Source organism: Oncorhynchus keta, unplaced genomic scaffold, assembly GCF_023373465.1.
Source record: "Oncorhynchus keta strain PuntledgeMale-10-30-2019 unplaced genomic scaffold, Oket_V2 Un_scaffold_139_pilon_pilon, whole genome shotgun sequence".
In the NCBI taxonomy this organism is placed as follows: domain Eukaryota; kingdom Metazoa; phylum Chordata; class Actinopteri; order Salmoniformes; family Salmonidae; genus Oncorhynchus; species Oncorhynchus keta.
The window spans coordinates 273,164-293,264 of NW_026290780.1; the positions used below are offsets into that span (position 1 = coordinate 273,164).

Here is a 20,101-nt window from a genome sequence, read left to right on the forward strand (position 1 = left end):
AACAGACACTACCCCTATAACAGACACTACCCCTATAACAGACACTACCCCTATAACAGACACTACCCCTATAACAGACACTACCCCTATAACAGACGCTCCCCTATAACAGACGCCACCCCTATAACAGACGCCACCCCTATAACAGACGCCACCCCTATAACAGACACTACCCCTATAACAGACACTACCCCTATAACAGACGCTCCCCTATAACAGACGCCCCCTATAACAGACACTACCCCTATAACAGACGCCCTCCCCTATAACAGACGCTCCCCTATAACAGACACTACCCCTATAACAGACACTACCCCTATAACAGACGCTCCCCTATAACAGACACTACCCCTATAACAGACGCCACCCCTATAACAGACGCCCCCTATAACAGACACTACCCCTATAACAGACGCTCCCCCTATAACAGACGCCCCCCCTATAACAGACGCCCCCTATAACAGACACTACCCCTATAACAGACACTACCCCTATAACAGACACTACCCCTATAACAGACACTACCCCTATAACAGACGCTCCCCCCTATAACAGACGCTCCCCTATAACAGACACTACCCCTATAACAGACACTACCCCTATAACAGACACTACCCCTATAACAGACACTACCCCTATAACAGACGCCCCTATAACAGACACTACCCCTATAACAGACACTACCCCTATAACAGACACTACCCCTATAACAGACACTACCCCTATAACAGACACTACCCCTATAACAGACACTACCCCTATAACAGACGCTCCCCTATAACAGACGCCACCCCTATAACAGACGCCACCCCTATAACAGACGCCACCCCTATAACAGACACTACCCCTATAACAGACACTACCCCTATAACAGACGCTCCCCTATAACAGACGCCCCTATAACAGACACTACCCCTATAACAGACGCTCCCCTATAACAGACGCTCCCCTATAACAGACACTACCCCTATAACAGACACTACCCCTATAACAGACGCTCCCCTATAACAGACACTACCCCTATAACAGACGCCACCCCTATAACAGACGCCCCCTATAACAGACGCTCCCCTATAACAGACACTACCCCTATAACAGACACTACCCCTATAACAGACACTACCCCTATAACAGACACTCCCCTATAACAGACACTACCCCTATAACAGACACTACCCCTATAACAGACACTACCCCTATAACAGACGCTACCCCCTATAACAGACACTACCCCTATAACAGACGCCACCCCCTATAACAGACACTACCCCTATAACAGACACTACCCCTATAACAGACGCCCCCTATAACAGACGCTCCCCTATAACAGACACTACCCCTATAACAGACACTACCCCTATAACAGACACTACCCCTATAACAGACGCTCCCCTATAACAGACACTACCCCTATAACAGACACTACCCCTATAACAGACGCTCCCCTATAACAGACACTACCCCTATAACAGACGCCACCCCTATAACAGACGCCACCCCTATAACAGACGCCCCCTATAACAGACGCTCCCCTATAACAGACACTACCCCTGTAACAGACACTACCCCTATAACAGACACTCCCCTATAACAGACACTACCCCTATAACAGACGCTCCCCTATAACAGACACTACCCCTATAACAGACGCCACCCCTATAATAACGACCCCTATAACAGACGCTCCCCTATAACAGACACTACCCCTGTAACAGACACTACCCCTATAACAGACACTCCCCTATAACAGACACTACCCCTATAACAGACGCCCCCTATAACAGACACTACCCTATAACAGACACTACCCCTATAACAGACACTACCCCTATAACAGACACTCCCCTATAACAGACGCCCCCCCTATAACAGACACTACCCCTATAACAGACACTACCCCTATAACAGACACTACCCCTATAACAGACACTACCCCTATAACAGACGCTCCCCTATAACAGACACTACCCCTATAACAGACGCCACCCCTATAACAGACGCCACCCCTATAACAGACGCTACCCCTATAACAGACGCTACCCCTATAACAGACGCCACCCCTATAACAGACACTACCCCTATAACAGACACTACCCCTATAACAGACACTACCCCTATAACAGACACTACCCCTATAACAGACACTACCCCTATAACAGACACTACCCCTATAACAGACACTACCCCTATAACAGACGCCCCCCCTATAACAGACGCCACCCCTATAACAGACACTACCCCTATAACAGACACTACCCCTATAACAGACACTACCCCTATAACAGACGCCCCCCCTATAACAGACACTACCCCTATAACAGACACTACCCCTATAACAGACACTACCCCTATAACAGACACTACCCCTATAACAGACACTACCCCTATAACAGACACTACCCCTATAACAGACACTACCCCTATAACAGACGCCACCCCTATAACAGACACTACCCCTATAACAGACGCCCCCCCTATAACAGACGCCCCCCTATAACAGACGCCACCCCTATAACAGACACTACCCCTATAACAGACACTACCCCTATAACAGACACTACCCCTATAACAGACGCTCCCCTATAACAGACACTACCCCTATAACAGACACTACCCCTATAACAGACACTCCCCCTATAACAGACACTACCCCTATAACAGACACTACCCCTATAACAGACACTACCCCTATAACAGACACTACCCCTATAACAGACTCTACCCCTATAACAGACACTACCCCTATAACAGACACTACCCCTATAACAGACCCTCCCCTATAACAGACACTACCCCTATAACAGACCCCCCCTATAACAGACACTACCCCTATAACAGACACCACCCCTATAACAGACACTACCCCTATAACAGACGCCCCCTATAACAGACACTACCCCTATAACAGACGCCCCCCCTATAACAGACACTACCCCTATAACAGACGCCGCCCCTATAACAGACACTACCCCTATAACAGACGCCCCCCCCCCTATAACAGACACTACCCCTATAACAGACGCCACCCCTATAACAGACACTACCCCTATAACAGACACTCCCCTATAACAGACGCTCCCCTATAACAGACACTACCCCTATAACAGACACTACCCCTATAACAGACACTACCCCTATAACAGACGCTCCCCTATAACAGACACTACCCCTATAACAGACACTACCCCTATAACAGACGCCCCTATAACAGACACTCCCCCTATAACAGACACTACCCCTATAACAGACACTACCCCTATAACAGACACTCCCCCCTATAACAGACACTACCCCTATAACAGACACTACCCCTATAACAGACACTACCCCTATAACAGACACTACCCCTATAACAGACACTACCCCTATAACAGACACTACCCCTATAACAGACACTACCCCTATAACAGACACTCCCCTATAACAGACACTACCCCTATAACAGACACTACCCCTATAACAGACACTACCCCTATAACAGACGCCCCCCCTATAACAGACACTACCCCTATAACAGACACTACCCCTATAACAGACACTACCCCTATAACAGACGCCCCCCCTATAACAGACACTACCCCCTATAACAGACACTACCCCTATAACAGACACTACCCCTATAACAGACACTACCCCTATAACAGACACTCCCCTATAACAGACACTTCCCTATAACAGACACTACCCCTATAACAGACACTCCCCTATAACAGACGCTCCCCCTATAACAGACGCCCCCTATAACAGACGCTGATACATTACATAAAGATGGCAAGATGCAGTAGATGGTATAGAGTACAGTATATACATATGAGATGAGTAATGTAGGGTATGTAAACATTATATTAAGTGGTATTTTTTAAAGTGACTAGTGATACGTTTACTATATCAATTTTTCCATTATTAATGTGGCTGGAGTTGAGTCAGTGTGTTGGCAGCAGCCACTCAATGTTAGTGGTGGCTGTTTAACAGTCTGATGGCCTTGAGATAGAAGCTGTCTTAGTCTCTCGTCCCAGCTTTGATGCACCTGTACTGACCTCGCCTTTTGGATGATAGCGGAGGGAACAGGCAGTGGCTCGGGTGGTTGTTGTCCTTGATGATCTTTTTGGCCTTCCTGTGACATCGGGTGGTGTAGGTGTCCTGGAGGGCAGGTAGTTTTCCCCCGGTGATGCGTTGTGCAGACCTCACTACCCTCTGGAGAGCCTTACGGTTGTGGGCGGAGCAGTGGCCGTACCAGGCGGTGATACAGCCCGACAGGACGCTGTCTGTGTGGGTGGACCATTTCAGTTTGTCCGTGATGTGTACGCCGAGGAACTTAACTTTCTACCCTCTCCACTACTGTCCCGTCGATGTGGATAGGGAGGTGCTCCCTCTGCTGTTTTCTGAAGTCCACGATCATCTCCTTAGTTATGTTGAGTGTGAGGTTATTTTCCAGGAGGCCCTCACCTCCTCCCTGTAGGACGTCTTGTCGTTGTTGGTAACCAAGCCTACCACTGTAATGTCGTCTGCAAACTTGATGATTGAGTTGGAGGCGTGTATGGCCATGCAGTCGTGGGTGAACAGGGAGTACAGGCGAAGGCTGAGAACGCACCCTTGTGGGGCCCCAGTGTTGAGGATCAGCGGGGTGGAGATGTTGTTTCCTACCCTCACCACCTGGGGGCGGCCCGTCAGGAAGTCCAGGACCCAGTTGCACAGTGCGGGGTCGAGACCCAGGGTCTAGAGCTTAATGACGAGTTTGGAGGGTACTGTGGTGTTAAATGCTGAGCTGTAGTCAATGAACAACATTCTTACATAGGTATTCCTCTTGTCCAGGTGGGTTAGGGCAGTGTGCAGTGTGGTTGAGATTGCGTCGTCTGTGGACCTATTAGGATAGTAAGCAAATTGGAGTGGGTGTCAGGTAGGGTGGAGGTGATATGGTCCTTGACTAGTCTCTCAAAGCACTTCATGATGACAGAAGTGAGTGCTACGGAGCGGTAGTCGTTTAGCTCAGTTACCTTAGCTTTCTTTGGAACAATGGTGGCCCTCTTGAAGCATGTGGGAACAGCAGACTGGGATAAGGATTGATTGAATATGTCCGTAAACACACCAGCCAGCTGGTCTGCGCATGTTCTGAGGACACGGCCGGGAATGCCGTCTGGGCCTGCAGCCTTGCGAGGGTTAACGCGTTTAAATGTTTTACTCACGTCGGCTGCAGTGAAGGAGAGTGCGCAGGTTTTGGTAGCGGGCCGTGTCAGTGGCACTGTAGTGTCCTTAAAGCGAGCAAAGAAGTTGTTTAGTCTGTCTGAGAGCAAGACATCCTGGTCCACGACGGGGCTGGTTTTCCTTTTGTAGTCCGTGATTGACTGTAGACCCTGCCACATACCTCTTGTATCTGAGCCGTTGAATTGCGACTCTACTTTGTCTCTATACTGACGCTTAGCTTGTTTGATTGCCTTGCGGAGGGAATAGCTTCACTGTTTGTATTCGGTCATGTTTCCGGTCACCTTGCCCTGATTAAGCAGTGGTTCACACTTTCAGTTTTGCACGAATGCTGCCATCAATCCACGGTTTCTGGTTGGGGAATGTTTTAATAGACGCTGTGGGTACGACATCGCCGATGCACTTGCTAATAAACCCGCTCACCGAATCAGTGTATACATCAATGTTGTTGTTTGCGGCAATGCGGAACATATCCCAGTCCACGTGATCGAAGCAATCTTGAAGCGTGGAATCCGATTGGTCGGACCAGCGTTGGACAGACCTGAGCGTGGGAGCTTACTGTTTTAGTTTCTGTCTATAGGCTGGGAGCAACAAAATGGAGTCGTGGTCAGCTTTTCCGAATGGAGGGCGGGGGAGGGCCTTATATGCTTCGCGGAAGTTAGAATAACAATGATCCAGGGTTTTACCAGCCCTGATTGCACAATCGATATGCTGATAGAACTCTGTGTAGTGTTAGGGGCAAAAGCCAAAACCTGCACCGCTTGTGGTCCTGAGGATCAAGCAACATGGTCTGTCTGAGGTAGTTTAGTGGGAAGCTGCAGTACATTATCAAGCAACATGATCTGTCTGAGGTAGTTTAGTGGGAGGCTACGGTACAGTATCAAGCAACATGGTCTGACTGAGGTAGTTTAGTGGGAAGCTGCAGTACAGTATCAAGCAACATGATCTGTCTGAGGTAGTTTAGTGGGAAGCTGCAGTAACACAGATTAACAGCTAGGGGGAAGCATACAGCCACCTCAGACCCTTCTCTCCCTCTATCTCTCCCTCTCTTTCTCTCCCCTCTCTCTTTTTCTCTCTCCCTCTCCCCCTGCTATCTCTCTCCTCTATCTCTCTCTCTCGCTCCCTCTTCCCCTCCGCTCTCTCAATTCAATTTCAATTGAAGGGCTTTATTGGCATGGGAAACATATGTTTACATTGTCAAAGCAAGTTAAATAGATAATAAACAAAAGTGAAATAAACAATAAAAAATGTACAGTAAACATTATTCTCTCTCTCCCTGACATCTCCTCTGTTCTCTCTCTCTCTGTCTCTCTCTCTGTCTCTCTCTCTCTCTCTCTCTCTCTCTCTCTCTCTCTCTCTCTCTCTCTCTCTCTCTGTCTCTCTCTCTCTCTCTCTCTCTCTCTCTCTCTCTCTCTCTGTCTCTGTCTCTATCTCTGTCTCTCTCTCTCTCTCTCTCTCTCTCTCTGTCTCTCTCTCTCTCTCTCTCTCTGTCTCTGTCTCTGTCTCTCTCTCTCTCTCTCTCTCTCTCTCTCTCTCTCTCTCTCTCTCTCTCTCTCTCTCTCTCTCTGTCTCTCTGTCTCTCTGTCTCTCTGTCTCTCTGTCTCTCTGTCTCTCTCTCTCTCTCTCTCTGTCTCTGTCTCTGTCTCTCTCTCTCTCTCTCTCTCTCTCTCTCTCTCTCTGTCTCTATCTCTATCTCTATCTCTCTCTCTCTCTCTGTCTCTCTGTCTCTCTCTCTGTCTCTGTCTCTCTCTCTCTCATTTTCCCCCAATTCAATTCAAGGGCTTTATTTGCATGGGAAACATGTGTTAACATTGCCAAAGCAAGTGAGGTAGATAATATATAAAGTGAATATATAAAGTGAAATTAACAATACACATTAACAGTAAACATTACACATACAAAAGTTTCAAAACAATAAAGACATTACAAATGTCATAATATATATATATATATATATATATATATATATATATATATATATATATATACAGTTTTTTAACAATGTACAAATGGTTAAAGGACACAAGATAAAATAATTAAGCATAAATATGGGTTGTATTTACAATGGTGTCTCTGTCTCTCTCTCTGTCTCTGTCTCTCTCTGTCTCTCTCCAGACACCACTCAGGTATTGTCATTCCAGCAGCTCCAATGAGTGCCAGTGTATTGATAGTTGTAATATCTGCCTGTAATAAATTCAAATACTTTGTCCTCTCCTTTCATTTCACACATCAACCTCTCTGACCCCCTAATTGTGTGTCTGTGCGTGCATGCTTGTGTGTTTGCGTGTGTGTGTGTGTGTGTGTGTGTGTGTGTGTGTGTGTGTGTGTGTGTGTGTGTGTGTGTGTGTGTGTGTGTGTGTGTGTGTGTGTGTGTGTGTGTGTGTGTGTGTGTGTGTGTCTTTCACCATCTCAGACCCCCTAATCTCTCTCTCTTCCTGATTGACAAGCGCCATCTGGGGACAACAGCATCATTTTTATTGTTCTCGTCCCGACTCGTCTGTTAAACCATTATTATTATTCTGCCTCAGAATCATTTACATATTCTTAAGTATTTCCTTTCCGAGAGGGCCCCTGTACGACGACGTTCTATACCAAATCCCCTTCTTAAGTGTTTGATGCATTTGGAGAAATTCCTTCTTAACGTATCTACATGCACTATTAGCTCAGTATAATGGGGATGGCCTAATCTGGGGGATGATAAGGAAGGAGAGGGGCTTTCTGAGGCTCTAGTATTCTTCAGGGGGATGACATGATGCACTAGTATTTCCAGACAGGGACGATTCAACCAGGCTCAAATGTCAACACAAATGTCAAGTGGCGGCGTCGCTTGACGAATGCCTTTTTCTAATCGTTCCTGTGAGATGAGGAGGAGGGTAGGAGGGATGGATGGAAGGGAGAGGGGAGGTGGGCAGGAGGGATGGATGGAAGGGAGAGGAGGTGGGCAGGAGGGATGGATGGAAGGGAGAGGAGGTGGGCAGGAGGGATGGATGGAAGGGGAGAGGGGAGGTGGGCAGGAGGGGTGGATGGAAGGGAGAGGAGGTGGGCAGGAGGGATGGATGGAAGGGAGAGGAGAGGAGGAGGGTAGGAGGGGTGGATGGAAGGGAGAGGAGGTGGGCAGGAGGGTGAGGAGGTGGGCAGGAGGGGTGGAGGGAAGGGAGAGGAGGTGGGCAGGAGGGGTGGATGGAAGGGAGAGGAGGTGGGCAGGAGGGATGGATGGAAGGGAGAGGAGGTGGGTAGGAGGGGTGGATGGAAGAGGAGAGGGGAGGAGGGCAGGAGGGGTGGATGGAAGGGAGAGGGGAGGAGGTGGGCAGGAGGGATGGATGGAAGGGAGAGGAGGAGGGTAGGAGGGGTGGATGGAAGGGAGGGGAGGTGGGCAGGAGGGGTGAGGAGGTGGGCAGGAGGGGTGGATGGAAGGGAGAGGAGGTGGGCAGGAGGGGTGGATGGAAGGGAGAGGAGGTGGGCAGGAGGGGTGGATGGAAGGGAGAGGAGGTGGGCAGGAGGGATGGATGGAAGGGAGAGGAGGTGGGCAGGAGGGGTGGATGGAAGGGAGAGGAGGTGGGCAGGAGGGGTGGATGGAAGGGAGAGGGGAGGAGGTGGGCAGGAGGGATGGATGGAAGGGAGAGGAGAGGAGGAGGGTAGGAGGGGTGGATGGAAGGGAGAGGAGGTGGGCAGGAGGGGTGAGGAGGTGGGCAGGAGGGGTGGATGGAAGGGAGAGGAGGTGGGCAGGAGGGGTGGATGGAAGGGAGAGGAGGTGGGCAGGAGGGATGGATGGAAGGGAGAGGAGGTGGGCAGGAGGGGTGGATGGAAGGGAGAGGGGAGGAGGGCAGGAGGGGTGGATGGAAGGGAGAGGGGAGGAGGTGGGCAGGAGGGATGGATGGAAGGGAGAGGGGGTGGGCAGGAGGGGTGGATGGAAGGGAGAGGAGGTGGGCAGGAGGGGTGGATGGAAGGTGGGCGGGAGGGGTGGATGGAAGGTGGGTAGGAGGGGTGGATGGAAGAGAGAGGAGGGGTGGATGGAAGGGAGAGGGGAGGAGGGCAGGAGGGGTGGATGGAAGGGAGAGGGGAGGAGGTGGGCAGGAGGGATGGATGGAAGGGAGAGGGGGTGGGCAGGAGGGGTGGATGGAAGGGAGAGGGGGTGGGCAGGAGGGGTGGATGGAAGGGAGAGGAGGTGGGCGGGAGGGGTGGATGGAAGGTAGGTAGGAGGGGTGGATGGAAGAGAGAGGAGGGGTGGATGGAAGGGAGAGGAGGTGGGTAGGAGGGGTGGATGGAAGAGAGAGGAGGGGTGGATGGAAGGGAGAGGAGGTGGGCAGGAGGGGTGGATGGAAGGGGGAGGGGTGGATGGAAGGGAGAGGGGAGGAGGGCAGGAGGGGTGGATGGAAGGGAGAGGAGAGGAGGTGGGCAGGAGGGATGGATAAGTTAGATAAACAGGAAGGAGCACTGGGTGGAAGGGAGAGGGGAGGAGGTGGGCAGGAGCGCTGGGTGGAAGGGAGAGGTGAGCAGGCCTGGTAGAGTAAAGGTGCAGTGGGTGGAAGGGAGAGGTGGGCCTGGTAGAGTAAAGGTGCAGAGATGAAGAGACAGACAGTGAGAGAGAGAGAGATGAAGAGAGATGAAGAGAGACACAGTGAGATGGAGAGAGATGAAGAGAGATGAAGAGAGACACAGTGAGATGAGAGAGAGAGATGAAGGGAGAGACAGTGAGATGAGAGAGAGATGAAGAGAGACACAGTGAGATGGAGAGAGAGAGAGATGAAGAGAGATGAAGAGACAGACAGTGAGAGGAGAGACACAGTAGGATGAGAGAGAGAGAGATGAAGAGACACCGTGAGATGGAGAGAGAGATGAAGAGAGACACAGTGAGATGAGAGAGAGAGATGAAGAGAGATACAGTGAGATAGAGAGATACAGTGAGATAGAGAGAGACAGTGAGATGGAGAGAGAGACAGTGAGATGGAGAGAGACAGACAGTGAGATGGAGAGAGAGATGAAGAGAGACAGACAGTGAGATGGAGAGAGACAGACAGTGAGATGGAGAGAGACAGACAGTGAGATGGAGAGAGAGAGAGATGAAGAGAGAGACAGTGAGATGAGAGAGAGAGATGAAGAGAGACACAGTGAGATGAGAGAGAGAGATGAAGAGAGACACAGTGAGATGAGAGAGAGAGATGAAGAGACACAGTGAGATGGAGAGAGAGATGAAGAGAGACACAGTGAGATGGAGAGAGACAGACAGTGAGATGAAGAGAGATGAAGAGAGACACAGAGAGATGAGAGAGAGAGATGAAGAGAGACACAGTGACATGAGAGAGAGAGATGAAGAAAGAGACAGTGAGATGGAGAGAGCCAGTGAGATGGAGAGAGAGAGAGATGAAGAGAGACACAGTGAGATGAGAGAGAGAGATGAAGAGAGACACAGTGAGATGAGAGAGAGAGATGAAGAGAGACACAGTGAGATGAAGAGAGACACAGTGAGATGAGAGAGAGAGATGAAGAGAGAGACAGTGATATGGAGAGCGAGATGAATAGAGACACAGTGAGATGGAGAGCGAGATGAATAGAGACACAGTGATATGGAGAGCGAGACTAATAGAGACACAGTGAGATGGAGAGAGACACAGTGAGATGAAGAGAGACTAAAGAGACACAGTGAGATGGAGAGAGACACAGTGAGATGGAGAGAGACTAAAGAGACACAGTGAGATGAAGAGAGACACAGTGAGATGGAGAGAGACAGTGAGATGGAGAGAGACACAGTGAGATGGAGAGAGACTAAAGAGACACAGTGAGATGAAGAGAGACTAAAGAGACACAGTGAGATGGAGAGAGACACAGTGAGATGGAGAGAGAGATGGAGAGAGACACAGTGAGATGAAGAGAGACTAAAGAGACACAGTGAGATGAAGAGAGACACAGTGAGATGGAGAGAGACAGTGAGATGAAGAGAGAGACAGTGAGATGAAGAGAGACACAGTGAGATGGAGAGAGACAGTGAGATGAAGAGAGACACAGTGAGATGGAGAGAGACACAGTGAGATGGAGAGAGACAGTGAGATGGAGAGCGAGATGAATAGAGAGACAGTGAGATGGAGAGAGAGACTAAAGAGACACAGTGAGATGGAGAGAGACAGTGAGATGGAGAGAGACTAAAGAGACACAGTGAGATGGAGAGAGACACAGTGAAATGGAGAGAGACTAAAGAGACACAGTGAGATGGAGAGAGACAGACAGTGAGATGGAGAGAGAGATGAAGAGAGACACAGTGAGATGGAGAGAGACAGTGAGATGAAGAGAGAGACTGTGTGATGAAGAGAGAGACAGTGAGATGAAGAGAGACACAGTGAGATGGAGAGAGACACAGTGAGATGGAGAGAGACACAGTGAGATGAAGAGAGACTAAAGAGACACAGTGAGATGAAGAGAGACACAGTGAGATGGAGAGAGACAGTGAGATGAAGAGAGACACAGTGAGATGGAGAGAGACACAGTGAGATGGAGAGAGACAGTGAGATGGAGAGACACAGTGAGATGGAGAGAGACACAGTGAGATGGAGAGAGACAGTGATATGGAGAGCGAGATGAATAGAGACACAGTGATATGGAGAGAGAGACTAAAGAGACACAGTGAGATGGAGAGAGACTAAAGAGACACAATGAGATGAAGAGAGACTAAAGAGACACAGTGAGATGGAGAGAGACACAGTGAGATGGAGAGACACAGTGAGATGGAGAGAGACACAGTGAGATGGAGAGAGACAGTGATATGGAGAGCGAGATGAATAGAGACACAGTGATATGGAGAGAGAGATTAAGAGAGACACAGTGAGATGGAGAGAGACTAAAGAGACACAGTGAGATGGAGAGAGACTAAAGAGACACAGTGAGATGGAGAGAGACACAGTGAGATGGAGAGAGACACAGTGAGATGGAGAGAGACACAGTGAGATGGAGAGAGACGAAAGAGACACAGTGAGATGGAGAGAGACACAGTGAGATGGAGAGAGACTAAAGAGACACAGTGAGATGGAGAGAGACTAAAGAGACACAGTGAGATGGAGAGAGACACAGTGAGATGGAGAGAGACTAAAGAGACACAGTGAGATGGAGAGAGACTAAAGAGACACAGTGAGATGGAGAGAGACTAAAGAGACACAGTGAGATGAAGAGAGACACAGTGAGATGGAGAGAGACTAAAGAGACAGTGAGATGAAGAGAGACACAGTGAGATGGAGAGAGAATAGAGACACAGTGAGATGGAGAGAGACTAAAGAGACACAGTGAGATGGAGAGAGACTAAAGAGACACAGTGAGATGGAGAGAGACACAGTGAGATGGAGAGACACAGTGAGATGGAGAGAGACACAGTGAGATGGAGAGAGACACAGTGAGATGGAGAGAGACTAAAGAGACACAGTGAGATGGAGAGAGACTAAAGAGACACAGTGAGATGGAGAGAGACACAGTGAGATGGAGAGAGAGATGGAGAGAGACACAGTGAGATGGAGAGAGACTAAAGAGACACAGTGAGATGGAGAGAGACTAAAGAGACACAGTGAGATGGAGAGACACAGTGAGATGGAGAGAGACTAAAGAGACACAGTAAGATGGAGAGAGACTAAAGAGACACAGTGAGATGGAGAGAGACTAAAGAGACACAGTGAGATGGAGAGAGACACAGTGAGATGGAGAGAGACTAAAGAGACAGTGAGATGAAGAGAGACTAAAGAGACACAGTAAGATGGAGAGAGACACAGTGAGATGGAGAGAGACTAAAGAGACACAGTGAGATGAAGAGAGACTAAAGAGACACAGTGAGATGGAGAGAGACACAGTGAGATGGAGAGAGAGATGGAGAGAGACACAGTGAGATGAAGAGAGACTAAAGAGACACAGTGAGATGGAGAGAGACACAGTGAGATGAAGAGAGAGACAGTGAGATGAAGAGAGAGACAGTGAGATGAAGAGAGACACAGTGAGATGAAGAGAGACACAGTGAGATGGAGAGAGACAGTGAGATGAAGAGAGACACAGTGAGATGGAGAGAGACAGTGAGATGGAGAGAGACACAGTGATATGGAGAGAGAGACTAAAGAGACACAGTGAGATGGAGAGAGACTAAAGAGACACAATGAGATGAAGAGAGACTAAAGAGACACAGTGAGATGGAGAGAGACACAGTGAGATGGAGAGACACAGTGAGATGGAGAGAGACACAGTGAGATGGAGAGAGACAGTGATATGGAGAGCGAGATGAATAGAGACACAGTGATATGGAGAGAGAGACTAAAGAGACACAGTGAGATGGAGAGAGACTAAAGAGACACAGTGAGATGGAGAGAGACTAAAGAGACACAGTGAGATGAAGAGAGACACAGTGAGATGGAGAGAGACAGTGAGATGGAGAGAGACTAAAGAGACACAGTGAGATGGAGAGAGACACAGTGAGATGGAGAGAGACACAGTGAGATGGAGAGAGACACAGTGAGATGGAGAGAGACACAGTGAGATGGAGAGAGACACAGTGAGATGGAGAGAGACACAGTGAGATGGAGAGAGACACAGTGAGATGAAGAGAGAGACAGTGAGATGAAGAGAGACACAGTGAGATGAAGAGAGACACAGTGAGATGGAGAGACACAGTGAGATGAAGAGAGACACAGTGAGATGGAGAGACACAGTGAGATGGAGAGAGACACAGTGAGATGGAGAGAGACACAGTGAGATGGAGAGAGACAGTGAGATGAAGAGAGACACAGTGAGATGGAGAGAGACAGTGAGATGGAGAGAGATTCAGTTGTCTGACAGATGCTTCATTTCTCCTGTGTGTTGTTCCCTATCTAGAATACTGACAAGATTTAGCTGCAGTCTTCAGTTATTATGCTGGATGGAGAGAGACTAAAGAGACACAGTGAGATGGAGAGAGACACAGTGAGATGGAGAGAGACTAAAGAGACACAGTGAGATGGAGAGAGACAGACAGTGAGATGGAGAGAGAGATGAAGAGAGACAGACAGTGAGATGGAGAGAGACAGACAGTGAGATGGAGAGAGAGAGAGATGAAGAGAGAGACAGTGAGATGAAGAGAGACACAGTGAGATGGAGAGAGACACAGTGAGATGAAGAGAGACTAAAGAGACACAGTGAGATGAAGAGAGACACAGTGAGATGGAGAGAGACACAGTGAGATGGAGAGAGACAGTGAGATGAAGAGAGAGACAGTGAGATGAAGAGAGAGACAGTGAGATGGAGAGACACAGTGAGATGGAGAGACACAGTGAGATGAAGAGAGACACAGTGAGATGGAGAGAGACAGTGAGATGGAGAGAGACACAGTGATATGGAGAGAGAGACTAAAGAGACACAGTGAGATGGAGAGAGACTAAAGAGACACAGTGAGATGGAGAGAGACTAAAGAGACACAGTGAGATGAAGAGAGACTAAAGAGACACAGTGAGATGGAGAGAGACAGTGAGATGGAGAGAGACTAAAGAGACACAGTGAGATGGAGAGAGACACAGTGAGATGGAGAGAGACACAGTGAGATGGAGAGAGACACAGTGAGATGGAGAGAGACACAGTGAGATGGAGAGAGACACAGTGAGATGGAGAGAGACACAGTGAGATGGAGAGAGACACAGTGAGATGGAGAGAGACACAGTGAGATGAAGAGAGAGACAGTGAGATGAAGAGAGACACAGTGAGATGAAGAGAGACACAGTGAGATGGAGAGACACAGTGAGATGAAGAGAGACACAGTGAGATGGAGAGACACAGTGAGATGGAGAGAGACACAGTGAGATGGAGAGAGACACAGTGAGATGGAGAGAGACAGTGAGATGAAGAGAGACACAGTGAGATGGAGAGAGACAGTGAGATGGAGAGAGATTCAGTTGTCTGACAGATGCTTCATTTCTCCTGTGTGTTGTTCCCTATCTAGAATACTGACAAGATTTAGCTGCAGTCTTCAGTTATTATGCTGGATAGAGTTGACACACACACTCCCTCCCTCCCTCCCAACACACAGTTCCCCAAAGACAGTTATTTAACTGACAACTCCAGGCAGCGCTTCCAGGACACAAGACCGACGAGTGAGAAAGAAAAGTGAGCGAGCTGGGGAGAGAAAGAGAGAAGGCAGAACGACCCAGGTGTCGTATCAACACAGCGAGGCAGCATGGAGGTCCTCTGTTCAGCGAGGCAGCATGGAGGTCCTCTGTTCAGCGAGGCAGCATGGAGGTCCTCTGTTCAGCGAGGCAGCATGGAGGTCCTCTGTTCAGCGAGGCAGCACGGAGGTCCTCTGTTCAGCGAGGCAGCAAGGAGGTCCTCTGTTCAGCGAGGCAGCACGGAGGTCCTCTGTTCAGCGAGGCAGCACGGAGGTCCTCTGTTCAGCGAGGCAGCACGGAGGTCCTCTGTTCAGCGAGGCAGCACGGAGGTCCTCTGTTCAGCGAGGCAGCACGGAGGTCCTCTGTTCAGCGAGGCAGCACGGAGGTCCTCTGTTCAGCGAGGCAGCACGGAGGTCCTCTGTTCAGCGAGGCAGCACGGAGGTCCTCTGTTCAGCGAGGCAGCATGGAGGTCCTCTGTTCAGCGAGGCAGCAAGGAGGTCCTCTGTTCAGCGAGGCAGCACGGAGGTCCTCTGTTCAGCGAGGCAGCACGGAGGTCCTCTGTTCAGCGAGGCAGCACGGAGGTCCTCTGTTCAGCGAGGCAGCACGGAGGTCCTCTGTTCAGCGAGGCAGCACGGAGGTCCTCTGTTCAGCGAGGCAGCACGGAGGTCCTCTGTTCAGCGAGGCAGCATGGAGGTCCTCTGTTCTCTGACAGCGAGGCAGCATGGAGGTCCTCTGTTCTCTGACAGCAAGGCAGCATGGAGGTCCTCTGTTCAGCGAGGCAGCATGGAGGTCCTCTGTTCTCTGACAGCAAGGCAGAGCTCTACACCTAGAGGAGAGAGACTAGATGTATCAGTGTTTTACACCTAGAGGAGAGAGAGACTAGATGTATCAGTGTTTTACACCTAGAGGAGAGAGAGACTAGATGTATCAGTGTTTTACACCTAGAGGAGAGAGAGACTAGATGTATCAGTGTTTTACACCTAGAGGAGAGAGACTAGATGTATCAGTGTTTTACACCTAGAGGAGAGAGACCAGATGTATCAGTGTTTTACACCTAGAGGAGAGAGACCAGATGTATCAGTGTTTTACACCTAGAGGAGAGAGACCAGATGTATCAGTGTTTTACACCTAGAGGAGAGAGAGACTAGATGTATCAGTGTTTTACACCTAGAGGAGAGAGACCAGATGTATCAGTGTTTTACACCTAGAGGAGAGAGAGACCAGATGTATCAGTGTTTTACACCTAGAGGAGAGAGACTAGATGTATCAGTGTTTTACACCTAGAGGAGAGAGAGACCAGATGTATCAGTGTTTTACACCTAGAGGAGAGAGACCAGATGTATCAGTGTTTTACACCTAGAGGAGAGAGACCAGATGTATCAGTGTTTTACACCTAGAGGAGAGAGAGACTAGATGTATCAGTGTTTTACACCTAGAGGAGAGAGACTAGATGTATCAGTGTTTTACACCTAGAGGAGAGAGAGACTAGATGTATCAGTGTTTTACACCTAGAGGAGAGAGAGACTAGATGTATCAGTGTTTTACACCTAGAGGAGAGAGACTAGATGTATCAGTGTTTTACACCTAGAGGAGAGAGACTAGATGTATCAGTGTTTTACACCTAGAGGAGAGAGAGACTAGATGTATCAGTGTTTTACACCTAGAGGAGAGAGAGACCAGATGTATCAGTGTTTTACACCTAGAGGAGAGAGACTAGATGTATCAGTGTTTTACACCTAGAGGAGAGAGAGACCAGATGTATCAGTGTTTTACACCTAGAGGAGAGAGACCAGATGTATCAGTGTTTTACACCTAGAGGAGAGAGACTAGATGTATCAGTGTTTTACACCTAGAGGAGAGAGAGACCAGATGTATCAGTGTTTTACACCTAGAGGAGAGAGACCAGATGTATCAGTGTTTTACACCTAGAGGAGAGAGACCAGATGTATCAGTGTTTTACACCTAGAGGAGAGAGAGACTAGATGTATCAGTGTTTTACACCTAGAGGAGAGAGAGACCAGATGTATCAGTGTTTTACACCTAGAGGAGAGAGAGACTAGATGTATCAGTGTTTTACACCTAGAGGAGAGAGACTAGATGTATCAGTGTTTTACACCTAGAGGAGAGAGACCAGATGTATCAGTGTTTTACACCTAGAGGAGAGAGAGACCAGATGTATCAGTGTTTTACACCTAGAGGAGAGAGACTAGATGTATCAGTGTTTTACACCTAGAGGAGAGAGACTAGATGTATCAGTGTTTTACACCTAGAGGAGAGAGACCAGATGTATCAGTGTTTTACACCTAGAGGAGAGAGACTAGATGTATCAGTGTTTTACACCTAGAGGAGAGAGAGACTAGATGTATCAGTGTTTTACACCTAGAGGAGAGAGAGACCAGATGTATCAGTGTTTTACACCTAGAGGAGAGAGACCAGATGTATCAGTGTTTTACACCTAGAGGAGAGAGACTAGATGTATCAGTGTTTTACACCTAGAGGAGAGAGAGACTAGATGTATCAGTGTTTTACACCTAGAGGAGAGAGACCAGATGTATCAGTGTTTTACACCTAGAGGAGAGAGAGACTAGATGTATCAGTGTTTTACACCTAGAGGAGAGAGACCAGATGTATCAGTGTTTTACACCTAGAGGAGAGAGACTAGATGTATCAGTGTTTTACACCTAGAGGAGAGAGAGACTAGATGTATTACACCTAGAGGAGAGAGACCAGATGTATCAGTGTTTTACACCTAGAGGAGAGAGAGACTAGATGTATCAGTGTTTTACACCTAGAGGAGAGAGAGACTAGATGTATCAGTGTTTTACACCTAGAGGAGAGAGACTAGATGTATCAGTGTTTTACACCTAGAGGAGAGAGAGACTAGATGTATCACAGTGTTTTGGTTTCCAAATCTTTGGGCGTAACTGTGTGGGTGTGTTTTGTTCCTTATCTAGAATTCTGACAAGACTTAGCTTTTGGCCTATCAATCAATCAAATTTTATTTATATAGCCCTTGGTACATCAGCTGATATCTCAAAGTGCTGTACAGAAACCCAGCCTAAAACCCCAAACAGCAAGCAATGCAGGTGTAGAAGCACGGTGGCTAGGAAAAACTCCCTAGAAAGGCCAAAACCTAGGAAGAAACCTAGAGAGGAACCAGGCTATGTGGGGTGGCCAGTCCTCTTCTGGCTGTGCCGGGTGGAGATTATAACAGAACATGGCCAAGATGTTCAAATGTTCATAAATGACCAGCATGGTCAAATAATAGTAAGGCAGAACAGTTGAAACTGGAGCAGCAGCACGGCCAGGTGGACTGGGGACAGCAAGGAGCCATCATGTCAGGTAGTCCTGGGGCATGGTCCTAGGGCTCAGGTCAGTTGAAACTGGAGCAGCAGCATGGCCAGGTGTACTGGGGACAGCAAGGAGTCATCATGTCAGGTAGTCCTGGGGCATGGTCCTAGGGCTCAGGTCAGTTGAAACTGGAGCAGCAGCATGGCCAGGTGGACTGGGGACAGCGAGGAGCCATCATGTATGCACACATGACTGTAAGTCGCTTTGGATAAAAGCGTCTGCTAAATGGCATATATTATTATTATTATTATTATCATGTCAGGTAGTCCTGGGGCATGGTCCTAGGGCTCAGGTCCTCCGAGAGAGAGAAAGAAAGAAGGAGAGAATTAGAGAACGCACACTTAGATTCACACAGGACACCGAATAGGACAGGAGAAGTACTCCAGATATAACAAACTGACCCTAGCCCCCCGACACAAACTACTGCAGCATAAATACTGGAGGCTGAGACAGGAGGGTTCAGGAGACACTGTGGCCCCATTCGAGGACACCCCCGGACAGGGGCCTGTAAGCTTCTGGCCTATCAGCTGCTGGCCTGTAAGCTTCTGGCCTATCAGCTGCTGGCCTGTTAGCTGCTGGCCTATCAGCTGCTGGCCCGTTAGCTGCTGGCCTATCAGCTGCTGGCCTATTTTTCACTTCCAAGTTGTCACCCCCCTCTAAGACATTTCATGATTTATTTCCATGTGTTGTGTGAACAGCGAACGACACACGACATCGGTCTTCTCTAGTTCCCATGATGCCTTTTACCAGGGCTGTGGTGACATGGGCCCTGTTCAATATCGGCCCCTAGCTCCTACCTGGAGGCACTTTGGAAGATCAGAACGGGGTTTGGATTGGTATGGTAGTTGTACTAATGGGCCTTTATGCCATTATTCTCTCCAGCTGTCTAATGGTTTCAGATGTGGTGCTACTGGGAAGAGGCTGTGGGAAGTAGAGGGATGGTGACAGAATAGAATATGACTCCTTTATTAGACATTCCATCAGCACAAAACACCTTCAATCTATCCACCAGATTTTAACAAGTATTTATCCCTCCCTCCCTCCCTACCTACCTACCTACCTACCTACCTACCTACCTACCTACCTACCTACCTACCTACCTACCTCCCTACCTACCTCTCTCCCTACCTACCTCTCTCCCTACCTACCTCCCTCCCTACCTACCTCCCTACCTACCTACCTACCTACCTCCCTCCCTACCTACCTCTCTCCCTACCTACCTCTCTCCCTACCTACCTCCCTCCCTACCTCCCTACCTCCTCTCTCCCTACCTCCCTCCCTACCTCTCTCCCTACCTCCCTCCCTACCTCTCTCCCTACCTCTCTCCCTACCTCCCTCCCTACCTCTCTCCCTACCTCCCTCCCTCCCTACCTCTCTCCCTACCTCCCTCCCTACCTCTCTCCCTACCTACCTCTCTCTCCCTACCTCCCTCCCTACCTCCCTCCCTACCTCCCTCCCTA

At 48.9% G+C, this 20,101-nt stretch overlaps 2 protein-coding genes and 1 long non-coding RNA gene across 4 annotated transcripts in view; 2 read left to right on the plus strand and 1 right to left on the minus strand.

Annotated features, from left to right (window-relative positions):
• The window catches only part of ehbp1 (EH domain binding protein 1), a 421,276-nt gene that overhangs the window by 101,661 nt on the left and 299,514 nt on the right, over positions 1-20,101 (plus strand).
• Positions 15,293-16,864, plus strand: LOC127927408 (uncharacterized). 2 transcript variants are annotated; one of them, XR_008127299.1, is made up of 3 exons: positions 15,293-15,451; positions 15,648-15,731; positions 15,788-16,864. XR_008127299.1 is itself a non-coding variant. In XM_052513759.1 (2 exons), exons 1-2 carry the CDS (start codon positions 15,362-15,364, stop codon positions 16,155-16,157), a joined length of 684 nt encoding a protein of 227 aa, XP_052369719.1. In that variant the 5' UTR covers positions 15,293-15,361; the 3' UTR covers positions 16,158-16,864. The 2 variants fall into 2 exon arrangements, 1 of the variants encoding a protein (XP_052369719.1); XM_052513759.1 differs by having other exon boundaries at positions 15,293-15,675.
• Positions 16,904-18,957, minus strand: LOC127927411 (uncharacterized). The gene is made up of 6 exons (XR_008127311.1): positions 18,155-18,957; positions 18,003-18,078; positions 17,822-17,934; positions 17,631-17,745; positions 17,103-17,482; positions 16,904-17,065 (listed from the first exon to the last, which is right to left on the minus strand). It is a non-coding gene; the product is annotated as an uncharacterized LOC127927411 (long non-coding RNA).

Excerpts from the sequence above, each read along its gene's own strand:
- LOC127927408 (XM_052513759.1), top strand. The coding sequence starts at position 15,362 with ATGGAGGTCCTCTGTTCAGCGAGGCAGCATGGAGGTCCTCTGTTCAGC. Across the intron at positions 15,676-15,787 it reads TTCAGCGAGGCAGCACGGAG|GTCCTCTGTTCAGCGAGGCA; the intron begins GTCCTCTGTTCA and ends GGCAGCAAGGAG.